Below are 23,595 nucleotides of genomic sequence, written 5' to 3'. Positions count from 1 at the left end.
ACATATGGCCACGTTATTTCTCATCCAAAGGCTTGAAACCGTAGATTTTTGGCAGTTGATCAAATTCTGGTGTGTTCTCACGTTATGGGAAATCAGGGTAACAGACACTTTGGCCCAGTCCCATCCCAGGGCCTCGGCATCCTTCGCAAGCCAGGTAACAGTGTTTCCGTCTGGCTCAGAGAGCCCCTGGCCCCCCACCCTGCCCTGGAGCTAGCACAAACAGCTCATTTCATGAAAGCCAAGTGTTTTGCCCCAAATGCAGCACCCAGGTGTTACTTTCAGTCATGGCCTTATTTGCAGGGTGGTTTATTTGGTGAAAGCTGGGAAAATTCCCTTGCCGCCCACGATTTTATACATTTGCCTAAAATTCCCTCATTAGGGTTTTGATCTTTGGGGCCTAAGAAATAAGGACAAGTGACTCTATAGTACTTGGAAACAACAATTTCACTCTTCGGTATGGGCGAGTTTGACCCAGTAATGCCTTCCAACATCAGGCTGAGATCTAGAGAGAAGGCCGTCTTGGTGCAAGTGGAAGGGGTTGGAGGGTCCAGTAGGCCAATCCAAAATGGGGGGGGGCGGTGCTTCTGGAGAACCAGAGAGCAGCCTGAAGGTCCTGCAAAGACACACTGGCCTTGCGACGGCCCTCTGTCCTGCGATCTTGTGAGGCCACAGCTCCATCGGCCAAGAGTTCCACTGTGTGAAGAGGGGTCTATGGGTTTCCAAAATGGTAGCCAAGAACAGAGAACAAAGGGTAAGTGGGGAAAGCCCTTTTCCCCCCAACCTTTTGTAAGTAATGCTTTCCCCCAGTTACCCCTGTTTCTGTTAACTCAGCAGCCTTGTCCTGGTTATGTGACCCTAAAAGCCTTGGTTTTGCTCCCACCAGGAGGAGGACTAAGCCCTGAGTGCTGGGCACGGAGGCTCCCACCTCTCAGCTGTTTTTCTCTGCAGACTCTGCTCTGACCTCCCCATAAGAGGCTACCTGCCACCCAGCACGAGTGAAGAACCAAAGCTGAGTTTTCTTAGCAACCGAAGCCTCGCCCCTGGGACCGGGGCGGGGGGTGTGTGTGTGTAGTGCCCCCTGCCAGACTCCCTCTTCTTTGAAGAAACACAACTGAGACCAAGTGAGAAGTAGCTACAGTTTAATACAAACCTGCACCAGAACACAATGTGTCGGGCTGTTTTGTCTTTGCCTCAAACAGGTGGCCAAAGCACAGGACCATGTGTCGTCTTGGGGTTGACACGGTCGTAGCACCATGACATTTACAGAGTGAGAAGTCACTTGGGTGCTGGAGGCCCCGACCCGACCCCAGGCTGTGCCTGCCGCCCGGGCAGCTGGAGGGGTTTGGGTTTTCGCGTGCTTCTGTGGTTTCTGGGTGAGTACTGGAAAAGCCCTCCTCACGGCATTGGCTTGACAGAGACCTACTGTGGACTCCTAGCACTACACACACGCACACACACGCACACACGGGAGCACAATTTTCTGGTAACTTAATCCCACAAACCTAGAGAGCAGCTAAGGCAAGAACAACAGTATTTATTCAGCAAGTACAAGACCAGTTTGAGAGCTGCATTCAGTGCAACCAAAGACCCTTGGCATTCCAACCAGGAGCAGGGGGACCGCAGAGGAGCTCGCTGGAGCTCTGCACGGGGGCAAGGAGTGGGGCCACAGAGGGGAGGGGGCTGACCGTTCCTTTGGTCCCTTGAACCTCCTTCTGATTTTCATCTAGAAGCTCCTGGGCAAGGGCGGGGTCTGTGGAAGGATCGGGGGGGTCTATGTGTGTGTGTGGCGGTGGGGGGGGGTAAGATGAGCTGGAAGGCCTATGGGGGACCGCTCCAAGATGCGGTCTCCCAGAGCCATCCCATGGACCATGCATCACTCGGGCGGAGGCACTCAGAAAATGTAAAGCTTTCTTAGCCCAAGCAAGGATGCTGTGCCTGCTGGCTGCCACCACTGCTCGGCTCTTTGGCATCTGCCCAAGGCCCATGACCCAGCAAAGGGCTGGGATGAAGATGATGACGTGCATTGTACCGAGGGGTCAGTGTCACGGCTTCCGAGGCCCAGATCCCTACCTATTGTCCCCGTGGTTGCCACCCGCCCCACGAGTGCCTTTGTTGCCTCTGCTCCCTGGGGTGCCGCCTCTGTCCTTTCAGCTCCTAAGTGAGAAAGACGAGCAAGAAGGATCAAGTCATGTGGTGGCAGTTCAAGCCATGTGGCAAGCCCCCAATATTTAACAGGTTCTGGCTCCGACTGAACAGGCGTTAGCGGGTTTATAAGAAAGGTGAAAGGTCGATCTACCTGTGCAAAACAAAGCAGAATGCCTACCAAGGGAGTTAAGTCTTCTGGATGGTTCCATTCCCGGGTGGGATCTACAAGAGACGCCACCCCACTCTTCCTTTCCACAGCTGGGGTAGACAGCCAAGCTCTTAAGGGTCGGCATGGACACTCGTGGGGTCAGAAGGCCTGAACTTTCTGGGCCTCGTCTGTGAAATGGGGAGAACAACACATGTTCTGCAGTCGTGCGGGGCATTGGAGAGCTCGTATACGGAAGTGCTTTGAAAGCATGTGACGTAGTGAAGACATGGGCAGGGCAGACCACTAGCCCGAGGCCCCAGCGCAAGCCCGGGGGTGCGCAAAGCGAATGTGCAACATGAAATCACCTCCCTGACCGGAGGGCGAGGCTTAAGAAGGGCGGGTGGCTGGGATGCCCCCGGCTCACTCGGTGTGGATGGAGATCACCCAGCCTCTAGCGTTTCCTTGGAAACCTCCCCAGCCTTCCGAGGCAGGGAGAGCCCAACCAGACGTGGGAGGAGACGGAGGCCACGGGCAGAGGACAGGGAGGTGCGGACCCCGGGAGGCCACAGCACCCGTGCAGCAATGTGGGTTTTCGGCCTGGTCTCCTTCCCTGGCATCTAGCCTGCTCACTCCTGAGTCCCGCTCTCCCTCTCTTAGCAGGCATGAGGCCTCTTGCCAATCACACGGGAGGAGCGGCTGGGCCTCGGTCCAGCAGGGGGAGTTTACGGGAAACAGGGGGTCTGGGGGTGTGAGTGCTGGGAGTGCCCGGAGCCAGAGAGGGGAAGGCTGACTCTTGCTCCCGGAGATCCCCAGGCCTGGCGTACCAGGCGCCACCTCAGAAGGTAGGAAACTACCCCAGGAGGGGAGGGGACAGGAGGAGGGCCTGGGACAGGGCCGCGGCAGCCTGGAAGATTCCAGGCGGGAGAGAAGAAGGGCCCGTGAGTCCAGCACCCCACCCCGCTCCTGGTCTGTGCCCTAGGCTATCTGGTCGGCGTCGAGTGCAGCGTCTCTTAGGTCCACATCTACTCCTGTTTCTATGCTATGCTAGTGACACGAAGCACCGTTATTGTTCACAGGGTGCACAAACAAGTCAAACCAAACCACTGCGCAAACCAAACGTGCAAAACAAAATCATGTACACGCGCCTGGCACCAGCCCCATGCCCCGCCCAGCGAGCCCCTCGGAGCCCGTGCCCTCTGACCCGAGGCTGGGGTGGGAGGAGGAAGAAGTGTCCCTGCCACACCCACACAGGGGCCAGCGCAGAGTCGGGAGAAACAGGACACCCTGGGCATGGCTGGGAAGCCAACACCTGTCTGACTTGGGAGAAGTGACTACAGGGTCTCCTTAGGGGGAGGGGGTCCTTTTCCTCCAACACGCATCTGCTAAAGTGCTCCGGACAGCTGGCGGGTGGGCCAGGGGGCGGGGCACTCAAGGCCGGGCTTTCCCAAGGCCAGCAGGTGGAGGCTGGTGTGAGAGGAGGGGCTGGGCCGGGCTCTATGCATCAGGCTCTGTGCATAGTGTGGGTTTGCTGGGCCCCCAAAAGCCTGCCGGGGCCAAGGCAGGAAAGGACTGCAGCGGGAGGAACACATCTCAAAGTGCCTGTTAGGGGTTGGCTCGAAGCACAGTGAATCACGTGTCAGACATGGGGAGGGCCCCCCCCCGCCCCGGGTCCCATGGCCCCCCTCAGGTGGTGCGCCGCCCAGCCCAGCCTCTCCCGCCCCCTGCAGCCGTGGCCAGAGGGTGTGCGGGCTGGTGGCAGCGGTGCGTCCTCACTTGGGGGGCTGATCGGTGCCTTTACCAAATGCCGCTTGACCTGCCTCCAGGGGGAGCGAGGATCCGAGCCGAAGCTCGCTTTGGAACATGGTCATCGATTTGAGAACCTGCGGGGAAGGACACAGAGGGTGAGCTTGGGGGGGCTCTCGTCTGGGCTGTAAAGGCACAGCCACCATCTAGCGGGGGGAGCTGGTTAGCCCTCCGTGGGTGTGATCTAACTGAACCTCACAGCTCCATCCCATTTTCCAGATGAGGAAACTGAGGCTCAGGGAAGTCGAGTGGCTTGCCCAGGGTTGCAGAGTGTGTACGCGGTAGAGCCTGGATTTCAACCCGGGTCTTTCTGCTTCAGGGCCTCTGTGCTGAACTGCTCTACTATGCTCTAGCCTGGGCACGTGGGCTCTTGTGGTGCACACAGACCACAGACCACGAATCAGCCCATCAGCACGTGGACCTTTGCAGACACGCCTTGCTGAGTAAGACGGGGAGAAGGCTGGGCATTCCAATTGTTCTGGAAAACCAAAGAACCACACCCCAAAGGCCCGGCATCTTGAAATCCCAAGACTTAGAAAAAGAGGCTTGGTGTCTCGGGGAGGGAGTGGGACATTCTTCAGTCCAGCGCATCCAGAACAGACAAGGTTGGGAGGAAGGAAAGTGGGAGGACGCCTGCTATTTGCTGAGTCTGAGAGGAGTGGTGCCCTGAGACGTGCTGGAAGCAGAAGCCACTTGCCAGCGGGCCCAGAGTTCTGGGTGCCCTGAGGCTTCCCGTGGGGCTGGCTGCTGCGGGAAGGGCCGTGCCCAGGCAGCCGTGGGAACCGATGGCTCCCGGGAAGGCATTCTACACCGCAGATAGGGTGCTGACTCCCAGCACACGTCTTGTCACTGGTGCAAGCAGCCGTGGCCCTCAGGGTGGGCAATAAGACTGGCTCTGAGGATGGAGAGGACCCCCTCCCCGACTACAAGGTCCTCAGAACAGGAAGCATATGTCCTTTGACCTGAGCTGCCTCCAGCACATGGCGGGCACAGGGGAAGCTCAGTGGGCAGCCCTGCTCCCTGGGTACCCCTTGGCCCCTCGTATTAGGACAGCCTGTAGGCGCTGATAAATGCTACACCCTGTGTGGAAAGTTCTGGATCTTGCTCCTTTCTCTGTTCAGGCCCCAGTGTGGCCCTCACAGAGTGATGCCAGGCCTCCACCTGGTCTGGTTCTGAAGGCCGCTCAGCGTGTTTGAGGAGAGTCCCTCCCACCTTCAAGCGGGGCTCCCAGCGTCCATCAGAGCTGCCCGCAGGACTAGGCCACATCACAGCCTCGCTCATTCCCCGGTGGGGGCGGGGGGGCGCTACCGTTTTCGTGGCAACGACCCCCACCTTTCACTGCTGCAGAGCTCCTGGGATAAACAAAGTCCCAGAGCACAGACACACCCATGTACCATATGTGATACTACATATACTAAAACTGCTGGCAGAAAAGGGGGCAAACATGGGTCTGAGGTGAGGGAGGAAAGGGAAAAAGGGAAACACCTCTTTCAGAGGCTGTTGGGGAGCAGGGATGGGGATGGAGAGAATGCAGTGGGGGTGCAGAGCCCTCAAGAGGTTTCAAGGGAAAAAAAAAAAAAACCCATCTGGACTTAGAAGCCATGGGGAGAGCACCCGACCAGCCATGGCCTCTTGGGGTGGCTGGTGCCCAGGGACCGGGAGAACCCTCCCGCCCCTCCTAATGTTGGTGTGTCTGGACTGCGGGACACGGCACTCATCTCTAGACAAGGCGTGGGGGTTGAAGATGGAGAGGAGAAGCTGCGGAGAGCCCCTGCCTGTGGGGGCCTCTGCTCCCACTACCCCACTGGGGGAGAGACGCAGGTCCCTGGCAGAGCAGCCCCTGTTCTTACCAGAGAGGCTGAAGCTGGACTCGTGAAGGTCTCTCATGCCCCCGTGTCGGGTAACAGGCCGGGTGGGAGTGTCTGCGAGGGGTGTTCCCATCTCCTTCTTCCCAGGATGCACGACGATGGCGACATCTCCCAGGTAGGGAGTACGGTCCACTCCCTTAACCTTTAAGGTCTAGTGAAGGATGGAGAAGGAGAGAACGTGGAAAAAGGACACCGTCAGAGCCCGGATGCCAGGGCCACCAGAGCCCCCTCCACAGCTGACAGGAGGCTGGATGTCGCCACTCTGCTTAGGGTCCAGATGACAGGCTGTGATGAAAACGCCCTACCTACATCTGGAGCTCAGGGAGTGGAGAACCCTCTTACCTCCTCAACAATGTGTGTGGGTATGTGTGTGTGAGTACATGCGTGTATGCTTGCACACGGGGGCCCCTGCCTGCTCCCTCTCAGTGTTGGTAGGGTAACAGGGTAGCAGGCAGATTTCTGGCGTACCGCCCTCGCCTGGAACAATGCTATCCCCTCACTCGCCAGGCTCTCCAGAAACCATGCCTTTTACCGTGACCCGACCACTTTGTGGGGAACGAAGCAAAATAAAGCTGATTTGGAGATGAGACACCCTCCCACCCGCCCGCCCCGACGACACTACTGGTCGGTTTCATGCTCACAAAGGCAGTCACGCTAAGAGCCTACGTTCTGCGTCCAGACCGTACGGGCTCCAATCCCAGCTTTGCTACGTGGAAGCTCTGAGACCTTATGCAAGTTACCTAATCTCTGTGTCTGTTTCCTCTGTGTCAAATTAGGATGATGACAACACCTATTACATATAGAACTGTTATGCGGTCACACGGATTAATACACACGGGCTCTCGGAACTGCTCTGGCCCGATGCAAGGGACATAAGGACCAGCAGCCCTAATCATGGCAGATGTCCTTTCCGTGCGGTTGTGCACGTTAAAAGGTGCTACTGTGAGGGGACCGAGGGAGTTGGAGTGTGCACACAGGGTCTGAAGCAACACTGTAGATGGTCTACACCCCAGGCACCCACCAGGGACACAACTTCCACCTCCTTGCTGCTGGCTGCTTACTGGAAATCTTGTTGCAACATACAGAGAATTTCTCAAAGGAACTTCAGCCTACGTATGTATTCTACGGGCTTCACTTTGGCATCCTGGCTTTTGGAGGCCAGGGTCACGGGGGTGGGGGGTGGGGGGTGGGGGGTGGGGGGTGGGGGCGGCGGGGAAGAGTGGCAGCTCGGGCTGGCTGAATCCTGAGTGAGTGACCCTGGCAGGCTACACCCCGGCTTCCGGCAACCCCCTCGGTGCGGGCTGCACACCCAACCCTCACCCGGAGATGCCTTTTTTTTCCCCCTGAGGGCCCAAGCTCTTTAGGAGCCCATCATTTGGGGAAAGGAGATTTTTTTGTTGGTTTCCTTTTTCTGCATGCATGCATTCTTTTATAGAAAGGCTGTGACAACAGGCAACAGAACAGGCTTTCACTTGGGAACCTTACATTGTCATTGTAATAAGTGCTTCAGATAAAGAGACTCCGGGGTTGAATTTACATCAGTTCTGGAAGCTGGCTCTCCTCCAGGGCCGCTGGCCCAAGGATCGGAATGCTGTGAACTGGTGTTCATCTTACGTCTTTGTGAGCTTGGCTTTTAGAGGGCCTTACAGTACTTCCTCTGCCCTCTGTTGACCGTATTTCCTGACTCAAGTATCCTTTTTTGGAAAGACCACAAAACTGTCATCAAATATTCTCCCCCACACCCCCAAACTGCAACATAATTCATCAACTATGAAACTTGTCATTTTAAAGTATTCAGGAGTGTGTGCGTGGCTCAGTCAGTTAAGTGTCCAACTCTTGATTTTGGCTCAGGTCCTGATCTCTGGGGTCATGAGATCGAGCCCCATGTCGGGCTTGTTGCTCAACACCAAGTCGGCCTGTGATTCTCTCCCAATCTCTCTGACTCCCCCTGCCACTCACACACACTCTCTCTCTTCCTCAAAAACAAACAAACAAAGTAGACAATTCAGTGGTGTTTCGGTGGCGTATATTCCCAACATTGGGCTGCCCCCACAACCATCTCATTCCCAAACATTTTCATCACCCCAAAAGCAATCCCACACCCCCTCCCCAACCCTCAGCCCTAAGTAACCACTGATAAGATTTTCTGGCTACGGATTTCCTTCTTCTGGATATTTCATATAAATGGAATCCTAAAATATGTGGTCTTCCGTGACTCGATCCTTTCACGTAGCATTAGGTTTTTAAGGCTTCGGTAGTAGGGTGGACTATCTGTTAGTACTGTTTCCTGTTCTGGCTCAGGAACACGGATGGATATACCTCACTCTGTTTATCCATTCAACAACTGTTGAATGTATCCACTTCTTGGGCTCTACAAATAAAATTTCGTGTACATATATATTTTATTTCCCTTGAGGACATACTCAGGAGTAGAACTGCTGGCTTATTTGGTAACTCTATTATCTAACTTTTGGGGAACTGCCAGTCTGTTTCCAAAGTGCCTGCGCCATTTTACATTCCCGCCAGCAAAGGATAAGCGTTCCAATTTCTCCACGGCCTAACCAACACATTATTTTCCAGTTTCCTTCTTAAAATGACAGCCACCCTTTGTCAGACATTCCAGGGTATGAATGCCTCCCTCTTCCTGCTCTTGCCAGTACACTCTCCAGAGACTGGCTGAGGCCTCCGCCATTATCCACATCCAAGGAGCAGAATGGAGATGGGACCATTCACCTCCTGACAGACCCTGAGTTTGCTTTTGGACTGAACACTGTGATAACTGAGGTCACTCTTACTTCATCGAGACTGGGAAGGAATTAGGCAATGGTGGAACCCTGAAGGCCTGACAGCCAGCAAATCAAGAGGAACCCAGAGGTCACGGACACACTCTTGGGCCTTTAGGAACCTGGAACTTCCGGTTTGCCTGATCACTTAAAATTCTATCTGGAGGGGCGCCTGGGTAGCTCAGTGGGTTAAAGCCTCTGCCTTCGGCTCAGGTCATGATCTCAGGGTCCTGGGATCGAGCCCCGCATCAGGCTCTCTGCTCCGCAGGGAGCCTACTTCCTCCTCTCTCTCTGCCTGCCTCTCTGCCGAGTTGTGATTTCTCTCTGTCAAATAAATAAAATATTAAAAAAAAAAAATCTATCTGGAAATCAGGGGTGCCTGGCTGGCTCGGTCAAAGGAACATGTGACTCTTAATCTTGGGGATGTGAGTTTGAACCCCACGTGGGGTGCAGAGGTTACTTAAATAAATAAAGCTAAAGAAAAAGAGAAAAAAAACACACAAAACTTCTGATAATCAAAGATGGGGAATGGAAACTTGCACTACCCTGTTCTGTCTGGCATTTCCCTTGTCCCCTCACACACATCCCTCCCAGCCCGTGAGGGCGGCACCATAGTTTGTGAAAGAAAGCTGTGGTTTTTGTGAATGAACTTGTACAGACAGCCTCTACTGAATAAGGAAGTCTTGGTGAGGGCTCTGAGAGTTCGGGAAGGCCTACTGGCCTCCCATCCCACCTGGTGGAACCTTCCTTCCCGGGCTGGGGCCTCGCGGGCCAGCTGGAGGAGTGGGTGTCCAGGGAACAGCTGGGAGGGCACAGGCTGTGGCAGCTGCTCCTGGAAGCCTCCAGGTGGTTCCAGGAAGGAATGAGAAGGGGAGCAAGGAGGGGAGGCCTGAGGCACCAGATAAAGAAGCTTGGCTTTTGCATAAAGGACTAGAGAACCAAGAGACTAAGAGTTCGGCTGAAGGGGAGAGGTCATACCATCATTTCATGGCAACTGCGCCAAGCCCCAGGCGGCTCTTCAAAGGCCTGTTCCTGAGACACTATGGACTGGAAGCCAAAGCTGATGATGAGTGGAGAGCACGGGGCCTGTGAGTAGGAAGCTGATGCTGGTCTGGGACAGTGACCACAATGTGGGGGGGCAGGGTGGAGATGGGGAGGTCACCTGGAAGGGTCCAGAAAAGGCACCCTCACCAGTGGCTACTTAGGGCCTCTGGCTGAAAAACACACAGACCATTTCACTGGGTCTCACCCCTGCACAGACCAGCGGCTGACGGACAAGGCTGAGCTGGGCAGTTTACCAGAAATCTGCAGGGAACTACCTTCAGAACACACAGCGAGCACCTGCTGTGTACAGAGGACTGTGTACAGAACAGAAGAAGCTGGGTGAAGAAATTAAAAAAAAAAAAAAAAATCACCATCTTTCAAGTGTGCCATGATTCCAACCCCGGCATCCCAGAGTCTAGGCAGGAGAGCTGCTGGACCCTCAGTCGTGAGAGAATGCTCGCCCTATCTAGACAGCAGCCTCTGAGGCCACACTAATGCTGCCTTAGGCCACAGGAAGGGGAGAGGAAACCGCACGACGCTTTCAGCTGTCACAGCGTCAGAGCTGTTCTCTCCTGAGGATCTGCGATCTCCGCCCAGAGGCCAGATCCTGCCTCCCAGGACCTGGAGCGGTCAGCAAGAATTTGGGCCAGATTCTCCAGGCCAGCTCTCAAACATAAGGCTGCACAGTCAACCCTTGAGCAATCAGCGTACAGCCAGTCTTCCTTAGGGTGACTGTGTCTACTCAGAGGACAGAACCCCTGGGGACGAGGAGAAGCCCAAAATTTTGGTGAACAAAATTTTGGACTCCAAGGACTGGCCGGGACCCTTGAGATATGAACTGTTCCAGACCTGGCCTGACCATTAGCAGTGTTGGCGGGGCGGTGGGGTGGGGCAGTCCAAACTACCTGCAAATCCCACCCTCCTTACTAACAGTCACAGGGAGGGGGAGGTTTCAGGGAAAGAGCGACTCTAGTAACCCAGGCTGAGCCAGGAATCCCATCGGAGGATGGGCAAGAATCTTCCAGACGCTAGATGTTGCGGACATCTGTGAGCACCTTGCAATAAGTACTCCCTTAGCTCCAGGGGAATCAGCGACTGTGCTCTTTCCGTTGTTCCCACGTGACCGTTCCAGGCACTAGGACTCAGTGGGAGAAGAGAGTGAGAACATCTCTGAGATTTAATACAGTCATTATAGAATTCCTCAACAGGGGACTTCTACCTTGTCCCATACCCTTCTTCTCCTTCCCTCATCTTACCTTTTCTCTCTGGACTAGCTTCTTGTAGACAGTGTCCGGGAAGGACCTCAGGGGATAGAACTTGCCAGTGCCCTCCGCACACATGAAGACACCGTTCTCGTACACGACTCGCCCCCGGCTGATGGTGACCAGGGGGACGCCATGGCAGCGCATGTTCTCATACAGGTTGAAGTCTCCTCCCTGCACCTGGGTGCTGGCTGAGATGGTCCTGGGGGAGAGGCAGCGGTGGGAGAGAAAGCTTTGAGAAGATGTAAAGAGGTCTTGGCTCAGTGGGAGGGGGCGATGCTCCATGGGAAGGAATAACCCCCAAAGCTGGTGGTTGCAGGCTGAATTGTGTTACCCCCCAAATTTATACGCCGAAGTCCTCACCCCCAGTCTCCGAATGTGCCTGCATTTTACAGACATGGCTCTAAAAGAGCTAATTAAAGTAAAATGAGATCATACGGGTGGACCCTAAACCAATCTGACTGATGTCTTTATAAGAAGAAATTCAGACAGCAGACATGGCCACTCAGAGCAACGACCATATGAAGACAGAAGGGAAAGACAGTCATTTACAACCCAAGGGGAGAGGCCTTAGATGAAAGCAACTCTCCTGAACCCGGCAGACACCTTGATCTTGGACTTCAAGCCTCCAGAACTGTGAGAATATTAATTTTTTGTGTGAGCCACCCCCTCACCCGTCCTGCCCTATCTGTGGTAGGGTTAGGGCAGTCCCAGGAAATTAATCAACTGGGCTAGACTCTAGCATTGTTTTGTTTTTGCTTTCAGATTTATCTATTTCTGAGAGAGAAGGAGAGTGAGAGCGTGAGCAGGAGGGGCAGGGGGAGAGGGAGAATCTCAAGCAAACTCCATGCTGAGCACAGAGCCCAATGTGGGGCTCAATCTCACGACCCTGAGATCATAACCTGAGCTGAAACCAAGAGTCTGACACTTAACTGATTGCCCCATCCAGGCGCCCCTAAACTCTAGGGATTTTTCTGCCAATAGCGATCAATGGCCACACCTCTACAGCAGCAGGGACCTGCCCCCCCCCCCCCCCCCCGGGCGTCAGGATGCAGAACACGGCTTCTCGAATGCTCTTTGGAGAAGAGGGTGTGGGTATCCTGGCACCAGGGCGGGTGGTGGTACACAGGGGGGACCTTCTTTTCAATTCAACTTTTTATTTTCAGAATTCCATTCAGTGTTTGCCTGTCTTGCTCACTTCTGGCTTCTGCCCCTGGCAAAGTGCCTGGCAAAAGGGGCACTTAAACAAAAAGTTGAGTGACTGAGTGAAATTTAATATGAAAAAACAGTTTCCATCTCCCCTGCCTGGATCTCTGAGTAAAAACCACGCTCTGTATCCCAGGGCATGGTGACTCCCGACACACTTCGTATTATCACTCGGCTCGTGGTCGCTAGTGTGTGGCTGTCGAGCACCGGGCTCTCTGGAGTACCCAACACCCTCCCAGAGGGAAGCAGGGGGCGGGTGGGAGAGCCCGGAACGTCAGGGTATCTGTCCTGTTCAGCTGCTTCTTAGCTCTGTGATTGGGGGGGTGGGGTGCTCGCTACTCTCTGGTGTTAGTTTCTTCCATAGGAAAATGGAAATAAAAACTCCAGCACGAGTGTTTCTTGGGGATGGATATCAAATGAGCTCATTGACGTGAAGATGCTTTGAAACGCCATGCTGGACCCACAGGGAGGCTCTGTAGCCGGTCTTAAGACTGTCTTGTTCGGAGCGCCTGGGGGCCTCAGTTAATCATCTGACTCTTGATTTGGCTCCGGTCAGGATCTCAGGGTCATAAGATCGAGCCCTGCGTGGGGCTCTGCGCTGTGTGGGGAGTCTAAGATCGTCTCTCTCCTTCTCCCTCTGCCCCTCCCTGCTCGCTCCCTCCCTCTCTCTCTCCCACAAAAAAAAGAGGGTCTTGTTCATTGCCATGTTCATTGTTCCTAGTGCCCAGACCATGGCAGGTCCTTGAATAGCTGTTGAACGGAGCCACACCTCAGGGGCGGACTTCTCTATGCTAGACGAGGGCAAAGACGAGAAGCTTGCAGAGTTTGGTAACATAAGTTCCTTCAAACCCCATATCCCTCCAGGGCTGGAAGCTAGCTGCGGGTTTTACTTTGTGGCTTCGGGGTCCCACACCACCACGTCGGCGTCGGCTCCGGGGATGATGCGGCCTTTGCGGGGATACAGGTTGAGAAGCTTCGCTGCATTGGAACTGGTGACGGCCACGAAACGGTTCTCGTCCATCTTTCCGCCAACCTGAAACATTGCAGAAGTGCCAAGTCAAGCCAACACTGCCTGTGCCTCAAACCCCCGGTCACCCTTCCCTCTGGCCAGTGGACTTTTAGTTGGTCAGCGCAATGGAGCCAAGGACAATGACGCGGGCACCATGGCAGACGAGCCAACCTAGGTGACTCGGTCCCCTTGCTCACTCCTTGCTCCTTCATCCAGCAACAACGGTGAGTGGGCCCTTTGCACAAGGCTGTCTAACCCGGTGGAAACCGACCTCCTGTTATACAACCAGCTCTGCTCACGGGCTCACTACAGAGGGGTGGGTAGCTTCCCTGCCCCCAGGAAGGGACATATATTCTGTTCTCTCCAAAAACATCCTCCTGCCTCAGCCACCAGTGAGAACACCCTGGACTCTCTTCAAGGGGGATTCCTCGGCCACTCCTGCGTCCCCCTGAGCTGGTGGCCTCATCTTGAGAAGGTCAAATCTCCTTCGGCTCCTACTTTGCTGTAGCTACTCTGTGATAGGTCAAGACCAAAAATACTTATCCTTCATGGGGAGAACGGGTGCTATTTAAATGAAGTTCTAGTCCCTATCTTTTCTGAAAAGCAATTAGGCAAAATATATGAAGAGCCTTAAAAATGTTCATATCCTTTGGGCCAGAAATCTGCTTCTAGGAACCTATCCCAAGGAAATAATTAGAAATGCTGACAATATATATACTTATGAACAAAGAAATTCTCTGCATCATTCTTTGGGAGTACAAAGATTTGAAATAAGCTCAAAGTTCCAAACCTCAGAGAAGGATGAACAAATGTGGTACTTTCATTGGAGGAAATGTTATTTAGCTGTTCAAAAAGATGTTTTATTATTTGTTTATTTACTTACTTATTTTTAAAGATTTTATTTTTTTATTTGACAGAGAAAGATCACAAGTAGGCAGAGAGGCAGGCAGAGAAAGAGAGAGGGGGAAGCAGGCTCCCCACTGAGCTGAGAGCCTGATGTGGGGCTCGATCCCAGGACCTTGCGATCATGACCTGAGCTGAAGGCAGAGGCTTAACCCACTGAGCCACCCAGGTGCCCTTCAAAAAGATGTTTTAAAAAGAATTTTTACCGATACAGGGAAAGACTCTAGACTGTCACATAAAAAGAAAATGAACCCAGTTATTAAAATAATATGTAGCACACACAGAACTGGGAAGAAATATATCAAAATATTAATCATTTAATTTCTCAGTATGGAATTATGGGGATTTTCCCCCTTATACTTTTCTGTATTTTCCAAATTTCTAGAATAGGCTGCACCACCTTTCTGTCTGGGGGAGTGGGTGGGGGGTGGGAAGACCTTTTTGGTTTTGTTTTTGAATGAAACAGGGAGCCATTGATTCAGCCCTCCATAGAGTGAAAACTCTTGCTAGGACTGGAGCGGAGACGGGTCCCCAGAACATACCACTCCTCTCTCCCAGATGACGCTCATGCGGTCTTGCACGCCACTCACTCCATGCGGGATCTTGGTGAAGTCCTCCTTGCCCATAGCTTTCTGCTTCGTAGTGAAAGGCCGGTGATCCGATGCCACAATGTTCAGAGTATCACTGGAGAGAGAGAAGGATGTGACCGCTAAGGGAGGGAGGCTAGGGTCCCGGACGGTGGGGACAGATGCAGGGGAAAAGCCTTCCCCTGGGACCCACGCAAAGCTGATCTCTGAAGTATGATCTCTAACAAGTTACTTAACCTGTGTGAACCTCAGTTGACTCATCTGCAGAATGGGAACATGGGTGGAGTGTGACACCAACTGTCAGCGTCACAGGAGACGCGGAGGAGAGCTTTTGGGACATCATCTTTTAAAAATGAAGACTGCAGGTGAAGAAAGACTGAACTTAGCATTTTGCTCATGTAAGGCCCAGATGCCAGCTTCCTCTCATCGCCTTCCTCAAGCCCTACCAGTCCCTGCTGGCAACAAGCCTGTGCTGGGCAAAACATTTACAGGTTCAATGCTCAGCTTTGCTAAACAACTTGCAGCCGTCGCCTTTCTTGGATGTGGGGCTCTAACAGCACCGAAGGGGAAAGGAGGGACGAGACAGAAGAGAAGTCTGCCTTCATAAACCAGTCACGATGCACAAGTCAACCCGTTCGTCACCCCTGCCCTCCATGAGCATCAGAGGGTTACTGAGGCTGGCCTCCATGCGAGGCTGCGGGAGGCTACGGTGTGGTGGGGGTCTCCGGGGGTTCTGGGCTCACTGGGAACTCCGGGCAGAGACTCAGGATGGTGAGACGCCAGACTCTGCCAAATGAGGGTGGCAGAGCCGGGCCACATTCTGAGATCTCTGCAGCCGAGGGCTCAGAGGTGGTGAGGGGCGGAGGGGGAAGGGTGCCCACATTGCACAGGCTGGGGCAGCCTTAGGAAGAAACACTGTTGGAGGGCAGGCAGGGTCCGAGCTGGAGGACGGAAGTCATGTGAGAGAGGGGGACAACCGCTGGGACCACACAGCAGGAGGCCTGAGAATCTCGTCTATTTGTAAGAGGTGATAAAGCCTTGGGAGTACCTGTAGGCTGCCCGTGTCAGAAGGGGGACCTGGGAGCAGAAGGCATTCTCTGGCTTGGTGACCTGATCTGTAAGGCCCCCAGACGACGCGGGGTCAGGCAGCACACGGGGCACTGGGCTGCACACTGAGCCCTGGCAGGGCTCATCGGTCACAGCTGCTGCCAAATGACTACTGTCCTTGGCCAGATCCCCAGTGAGATGACTTAGCTCTTCCTGAGTCAAAGCTGCTGCTCCGGGCCTCCTTAGAGCCTGCAGGAGGGACTCCCCACACAGTGGATGGTTTGTTCGAGGGCCCTGGGGCTGCCCACATTCCCTGGGCCTGCAGAACCCAACAGAGTTTCACCTTCTCCTTAGGGGCCTTCCAGACACCCAGACAGGGATCAGATCAGAAGAGGGAAATGTTAGGGTCACCCGCAGAGGGTTAGGGACCTCAACTCCCATTCTTTAACCAGGTCTTACTGAGCACCCACTTCAAAAAAAGACTCCTACACAAGTAGGTGCCCCTGGGGCAGGTGTGAATGAATGTGGTGACATTCCAGAAGGGCTTTTTTTTTTTTTTTAAGATTTCTTCTGTATTTATTTGAGAGAGCAGGGGTTGGGGGAGAAGGGGCAGAAGGAGAGGGAGAAGCAGGCTTCCCGCTGAGCAGGGAGCCCGAGGACACAGGGCTCCATCCCAGGGCCCTGGGATCATGACCTGAGGTGAAGGCAGACTGAGCCACCCAGGCGCCCCCTCCAGAAAGGCTTTTGAGGTCCCCTAAGTGTCTAGGAGATAGGACACACCCAACCGTAAAGTTTAAAACATGACTGGCTTTGTGAAGTCCTTTAAAATTTTCCATAGTCAAATGAAAAAAAAAAACAAAAAAAACCCTTCTGGCCCCTTTAAGAAATTAGATTTTGCACAGAGAACAAACTGGTGGTTGCCAGAAGGGAGGGGGGTGGCGGGGCGGGCACAATGGGTGAAGGGGAGGGGGCGGTACAGGCTTCCAGTTCTGGAATGAGTAAGTCACCCGGACGGAAGGCACAGCACAGGGGGTCTAGTCCGTGGCACTGCGACAGTGTTGTAGGGTGACAGATCGCAACTACACCTGTGAGCCCAGCGTAACCCACAGAGCTGTCGACTCGCTGTGACACACCCCAAAGTAATGTCACCTTCTGCATCAACTATATTTCAATAAAAAAAGAAAAAAGAAAAGAAATTAGATGTTAAATAAGGGATAAATCCTTCCACCCATAGATTGTGCTTTTTACCCTGACATATAAGAAATCAGATCCTAGGGGCACCTGGGTGGCTCAGTGGGTTAAAGCCTCTGCCTTCGGCTCAGGTCATGATCCCAGGGTCCTGGGATCGAGCCCCACATCGGCCTCTCTGCTCCGTGGGGAGCCTGCTTCCTCCTCTCTCTCTGCCTGCCTCTCTGCCTAGTTGTGATTTCTCTCTGTCAAATAAATAAAATACTAAAAAAAATTAAACAAACAAAAAAAAAAGAAATCAGATCCTAAAGTAGATCGCGAGGAAGCTGCACGGATTCGCTTATAGGAATGTGATAATCGGTGTCTGAGTTTCCAATCAAATATTTTGTATAATGTCAGTTAGCACCAGCAAGGCCTCCTAAAGACAAAAAGTAACCATAAATTCCGCAAATCAGGGAAATGTTAAAACAATGCTCCAAATTCTATAAAATTGCACATTTTTACAATACGCGCTGATTTTAAAAAAGGATTCGAACTACTCTCATAATAGTTCCCATGAAATTACAATTCGACTTAAGTGAATTTATTTACATAATTGAAATTAAAAATAGGCTAGACATAAAAACTTACATTATTCAATTAATAATACTCTTTTACCCCCAGCCTATTTGGATTTGGGTGCGTGGGGGGGAATTACCACCTTTCTGTTCTTTCAGTAAAATTGTCTGTGGCAAGCAGAGGTGTTTTGAAAGATTCTTTGACCTTGGAACTGGGCTCGAAGTATTTTAGTGGGCCCTTGATACTTGTTTGTTTTTGTTGTGTTGATAATGTTGAAAAGGAGGCTGGTTTTTCCCAATGAAAAGCTTTTTTTTTTTTTTTTTTTTTAAAACTAGGCTCTACGCCCAGTATGGAGTCCAATGCGGGGCTTGAACTCATACAACTCTGAGATCAAGAGTAGGACGCTTAACCGACTGAACCACCCAGGCGCCCCTGAAAAGCACTGCTAGAAGTATGAGCTAATCCGGCATTTCTCCTCCCTTGTGCTCCCTACTTTATATCAGGGATGGAAAATAATCACTGTACAGTGCTGAGCACAGACCGCCCCTCCAGGGGCCTCCTTCCCCCTGAGACCTTACCGACTGTACCCCACGCACATCTTTAAGGTGTTATTAACACAGCAGGATGTTGAATGGGAATTTTCCAATTGTTGGCAACCAGGATGGAAAAAGTAAGGATGTGGATAAAATAAGGGTCCCATTATCTAAAGACGGCCACCTTTGGTCGGGGCTGGCCATGTCCCTCAATCATCCAACCATCACCCTAGAAGAGAAGAGGCTTATCACCACCCCCCCCCCCCCACCACCATCACCAGGTGTATAAAACCAGAGGACAACAGGCAGGGAGACTGAGGTGTTACAGAATGGAGAGTCTGTCATCTTTCCTCCCTCCTTCTTTTCATGGTTTGAGTGGGCTTCCCTACTCTCTCTCCCAGCAGTCAAGGGGGGCACATCTCAACAGGCTCACCCACGGAGAACAGAGGCGATCGCAGTGGGCCTTTGCCTGGGAGGTGGATTAGTGGATGTGCCAGAGCCTCTGGGTCAGGAGAGCCCGTGGGATGGGGACAACCTTCCCTCCCACCGTGGAGAGTGGCAAAGCTGGGTGAGCTTTTGCTGGGCCCCAGACATTATAGAAGGTGGCCAGGCTTGAGCGGACTTCCAGGGTCCCAGTCTGCAGAGACACCGCTAGCTCTGGAAGCTAGAAAGGTGCAGGAGGAAGAGGTCAGGCTGGGCTCCATCTCCTGGAGCAGGGGATTGTTGGAGGGGGGCACAAGAGAGCCCGCACTGGGCATATGCCCTGCCCAGGGAAGGCCCCAAAGGCCAGTTGCTTTCTGCCTGAGAAGCAGAAGTACAGGCTGGTGCTTGGGAATGGAGACGAATCCCCAACCTGAACTGGGCGTGGGGAAGGAAGGAGATGGACATTTAAATTAGACTGGATTTCAGTAACTAAAAGAGAGAGAAAGTAATGGACTCTACCCAAGATGTTACTAAAGGAAAGAAAGAAGCTGCAAAAAGTTTGGGATGAAACAAAAGCTTTTCGTGTTTGTGTCCCTCTGAATTCAGCCTGTTGGTTAAAGCCTTGCCTTTAGATTCGGATCACATGCGAAAAGGTGTTAGAAAAAGAGGAGCTGGAGGAAAGGGCATCTGGAAGGGTAGGATGAGGAGAAAGAGGGGGAGAGGCGAGAAGGCAGAGGGAGAAGAGGAAAGAAAGGGAGACACATGGCGGGGAGAAGAACCAAATGCAAAACAATGAGAGGAGGGAGAGGTGAAGAACAAAGAGACAGAAAGGCCCACGTATATTGTAGGTCCTGTCAGAGGACACATTCCACAGCCCCGCCATGGTCTTCAGCATAAAGAAGCAATGTCCCTTGAAATTCTGAATCACCACTGTTCACACTTTTCCATAAGTTCCTGCTCTCACTCTTCAGAAACTCTCACTGCAAATCGAGTGGTCAGAGAAGCCCCAGGGGATGGCAATTATCTGACAGGCTCCAGAGAAAGTCACCAAAGCCAAGTCATCCCACAGACACAGCAAAATTAGGTCAGGTCCGGGGCCACTAGGACATCACCATGAGGACGTGTAAATTCCCGGGAAGGTGCTTATTATGAGTTAATGGTGCGCTCTGGGGCCATGGGGTTCCGCTGAAGCGCCTTACTTGGCCAGCAGGCTCATGAGGTAGGTTGAGGTGTTGGTGTCCAGTCTCAGCGGAGGCACCGTGACGTAGGCGGCCGCGTGGGACCAGTCCTGGTGGTAGTAGTGTAAGCCGGTCAGCGTGGCGTGCGCTGTGGTGGTCTCGGCCAACACAACCTTCCCTGCAAGCAGAAAGGCCAGACCTTAAAGTAGGAAGTCACTGACCTGAGAGACCATTGGTCCGAATGGCCCTAGGTGAAGGAGCTGAAGTCAGAGAGAGGAAGGGACTTGCCCGAGCTCATGAGGACGTTTGAGAGCACAGTTGGGTTTAAGGTCAGAACGCTGCCTCTCGCCAGGCTGGCTCCAGGCAAGAAGAAAAGGGCAGGGGCACCGAGGGGAGGCGGGCAGCGGGGTGCAGCGCTTGGGCTCGGCTGGGCCACAGGCTCTGTGCTGCGGGACACTGATGGCAGGAAGGAGGGGCAGCAGTACAGGTGAGACATGCCGGGGCTCCCGCGAGAGCAGAGGCGGGATCCCGGAAGCCTGGCGGCCCTTGCTCTGATTTATACTCCCAGGTCAGTGACCATGCCTTTGTTTCTCCTGTCAGCAGGACCTCACTGGCACCTTGAGCCAGCCGAGACCACAAGCACATATAGAATCCTCCAGACGCTGCCTGGTGCTCAGCCACAGCAGACACACAGGTGCCCCGGGGCTCGTACACCAGGGGGCTGGGAGGGAAGTTGGGCTCAGATGCTGTTATCCCTCCAGGGACTTCCCAAGCATCCCCTGAAAGGTCCATTGGAACTGGTCCAGGATTTTATGTCGGTTACTAAGGCAACCGCTAGTAAAATGCAAGAGGCCAAAAAAGACAGCAATTAATGAGTTGCCTGAAAACTTGGAAAATTTCACCAGACCCAGGGGAGGTGACAGACACTTCCGTAAAGCTGTTACGCAGACAAAGGAGCAGAGGAAAACACTGGTTCTAAGGCACTGAACCGATGTCAGAGCGGGGCGCTTCCAAGGGTGCCAGGAGAGAACAGCGCATACACAGCGCTAGCGGCCCTGTAGGGCGGCAATCCCACCACGCATGCGCACTGTCCATTCCGGCCCCAGAACTCACCTTGCATCTTAGCAGCTGCAATAACATCACCGGCCGAGATGCTGGACACGTTGACCAGGTAGATCGGGCAGTGAGTCTAGATAAGGAAACCCAGCGGGAAGGAGAGCGCATCAATCCCGTGAACCAGCCAAGAACGAGCACGATCCCCGCCACACCAGCGCTGGCCCCAGCACCTCCCCCGCACCTCTCAGCCCCACTCTCAAGGTGAAGGTCTTCCACCAGGAACATGGGGCTGGAGAGAGTGGCCAGTGGCTCTCGCCAGAGCCAGAGTGTGTGAAGCGGGGAGGAGGCGGGGAGCACCCAGCCCCAGAGCCAGTGGGAATATCAGGGTAAGATGTCAACTGACATCAAGAGATTTATAACCTAAAATGAGGGGCTGTTTTCTGTTTGCGAGTGTGATGACCTAAAACAGTCGTGGATTATACTCCGTATCAAAAACGACAAAGCCTGGGTGAGGGCTGCTTTATCAGTAGACGGAAGGCATCCTGGACAAGAAACAGAATACAGGAGGTTCAGGGCTCAGAGTCTATGTCAGACAGGACTGGCCTTGCAAACAGACACCTGGACTATAGTCGATGAGCTTCTCCTCCACGGAGCTGGACTACAAAGGTTCACAGCTTTGCCTCTCTGGGCATATGTTTGAGCTAAAAAATAGGAAGCCGGCCTTGTGTTGTTCAGATCTCTCCTCACTATGGAGTAAGTTTCCATCAGGAAGTAATTAATATCATAAGTATCATTATGTCAGTAAAACAATGTCCCAGACTTGTAAACTGCTAATGGGAGGCCTTCCTCAAATGTTTTTCTGATTCTCTGAGAGGACAGAGAGCTTAGGAATGGGCCTGATTTGTCATGTGCCTGGCACAACTTTACTGTTTAATTCTGAGATCCACTGGACCTCCAACCTGTGTGTTTTCCCTGGTGTTCCTAACACCACCCTTCAGGTTTACACCCTTAGAGGCAGTCCACGTCTTTCCAGAGGAGAGGTTCTGGAGCATGAGCGCCCTCTGGAATCAGTGGTGGGCTTTTTAAAACAGATGGCTAGGGGTGCCTGGGTGGCTCAGTGGGTTAAGCCTCTGCCTTCGGCTCAGGTCATGATCTCAGGGTCCTGGGATTGAGTCCTGCATCAGGCTCTCTACTCAGCAGGGAGCCTGCTTCCTCCTCTCTCTGCCTGCCTCTCTGCCTACTTGTGATCTCTCTCTGTCAAATAAATAAATAAAATCTTTAAAAACAAAAAATAAAATAAAACAGATGGCTGGGTATCATCCACCATTTCTGATTCCACAGGTCTGCATGGGCCCGAGAATCTGCATTTCTAAACTTCCAACAGATGTTCCTGCTGCTGGTCCAGGCATTGCACTGAGAAAACGGCTGCGCTAGAGGCGACGGTTCAGATTCTCTGAGCTAATCGAACTTTCTACCGATTGTTTATGGGAAAGAACCTTGGTCTAGTGCTCTGCGGTTTATAAAGTGCCTTTCCTTCTCTGTCTCCTTAGCTTCACAACCGTGCGGTGAGGAGTGCTATTACCACTCCAATTCCAGATAACAAAAGAGTGGATCAGAGCGGTTGAGTGACTTGCATATGCGGAGCTTGTATTTGGTCAAGGCCTCACATGCCTTGCTCGGTTCCCATCAGCACACGGCACCTGCACCCCAGACCCTGAGCGGTACCAAGGAAAACTTCTAAGGGGTCCAGAGGCAGAGGTTTAAGCAAACACCTACCCAGTTCCTCTACAGGAAACAGAGTTCAATTTCAGGGAGGCTCTGTGGCCCCCGGACCCACCTGACTCCCATGGGAGCCATTTCCACTTGAGCAGTGAAGGCAGGCTCAGCAAGCTCAAGGCGGGGGACAGAGAGCTGGCAGCAAGGATTCCGCCAGGTCTGTGGGAATACCAACATTCACCCAGCAGACGGTTCTGGGGTCCTGTGAAGTCAGGCATGGGGTTGGCAGCCAGGGCAGAATGGGACCCTGCTGTGTAGATGGCAGAGTCTGACTTCTGATCCCGGAGTCCAGAATGGGTTGCAGGCAAGCCGGGGTCTACTTACTCTGTTTGCAATGGTGATAACTCGGTGAGTGGCTTCAGCTTCCAGCTGTTGGTAACAAAGGACAGAAAGAAAACAAGCTTCACCCTCTTTCCCAAGCAAGCCCACATCTGCTCAAGAGCCCACTCTGTAGAGAATGCTGGAATATCCAACACAGAGCCGGAAGGGTCCACTGTACCCCTAGGGGCTGCCTCCCGGGAGCACCAAGCTCCAACCACTCTGCTCCCCAAGAGAATCTGAGCACTTAGGACGCCAGGCATAGCCTTATGGGATGCTCCTCAGGCCTTCAAGAAAAGGCAACAAAACAAAAGCTAATGGAAACCTAGAGTCCCATCTCTCTGTGTTTTCCGGTGTAGTCTCTCCACAGCCACCTCAGCATGGTAGCGAAGGAACGATACTCACTAACATCAAACAGGAAATGACCCCAGACCAGGATTTCCGAACCTCGGCACTGTGGACATTCTAAGGTAATTCTTCGCGGTGGGGGCTGCTGGGCACCACAGGGTCCTGAAGCAGCCTCTGTCACCTCCGCCCATGAGATGACAGCACCACCCCCCGATGTGGGACAACCAAAAACATCGCTACACATTGCTGACGTTCTTCCAGAGAGCAAAATCTCCCTTGGTGTGGAGACTTTCACTGCTAGACAATGATGGTGATGACTCACCAATGTGGTCCCTCCAGAGCAGAATTCCTTAGCAGGGAGGGGGACTACCGGGGATGTGTGGATGCCATGCAACACTGAGCAAGGATAGAA

General features: G+C 53.2%; 1 protein-coding gene across 1 annotated transcript in view; it reads right to left on the bottom strand.

Annotated features, from left to right (window-relative positions):
• Positions 1 to 1,149: 1,149 nt before the first annotated feature.
• The window catches only part of DPYSL5 (dihydropyrimidinase like 5), a 92,995-nt gene continuing 70,549 nt past the window's right edge, over positions 1,150 to 23,595 (bottom strand). The window contains exons 6-13 of the mRNA XM_045978628.1: positions 22,842 to 22,886; positions 20,799 to 20,874; positions 19,707 to 19,863; positions 14,714 to 14,855; positions 13,150 to 13,292; positions 11,048 to 11,255; positions 5,947 to 6,115; positions 1,150 to 4,173 (exon numbers count right to left, since the gene is read on the bottom strand). Of these exons, the coding sequence (XP_045834584.1) occupies positions 4,088 to 4,173; positions 5,947 to 6,115; positions 11,048 to 11,255; positions 13,150 to 13,292; positions 14,714 to 14,855; positions 19,707 to 19,863; positions 20,799 to 20,874; positions 22,842 to 22,886 (1,026 nt within the window). The 3' untranslated portion in view covers positions 1,150 to 4,087. The remainder of the gene's footprint in view (positions 4,174 to 5,946; positions 6,116 to 11,047; positions 11,256 to 13,149; positions 13,293 to 14,713; positions 14,856 to 19,706; positions 19,864 to 20,798; positions 20,875 to 22,841; positions 22,887 to 23,595) is intronic.

Source organism: Meles meles, chromosome 15 (assembly GCF_922984935.1).
Source record: "Meles meles chromosome 15, mMelMel3.1 paternal haplotype, whole genome shotgun sequence".
Taxonomy (NCBI): Eukaryota; Metazoa; Chordata; class Mammalia; order Carnivora; family Mustelidae; genus Meles; species Meles meles.
This window is presented reverse-complemented; position numbering and strand designations above follow the sequence as displayed.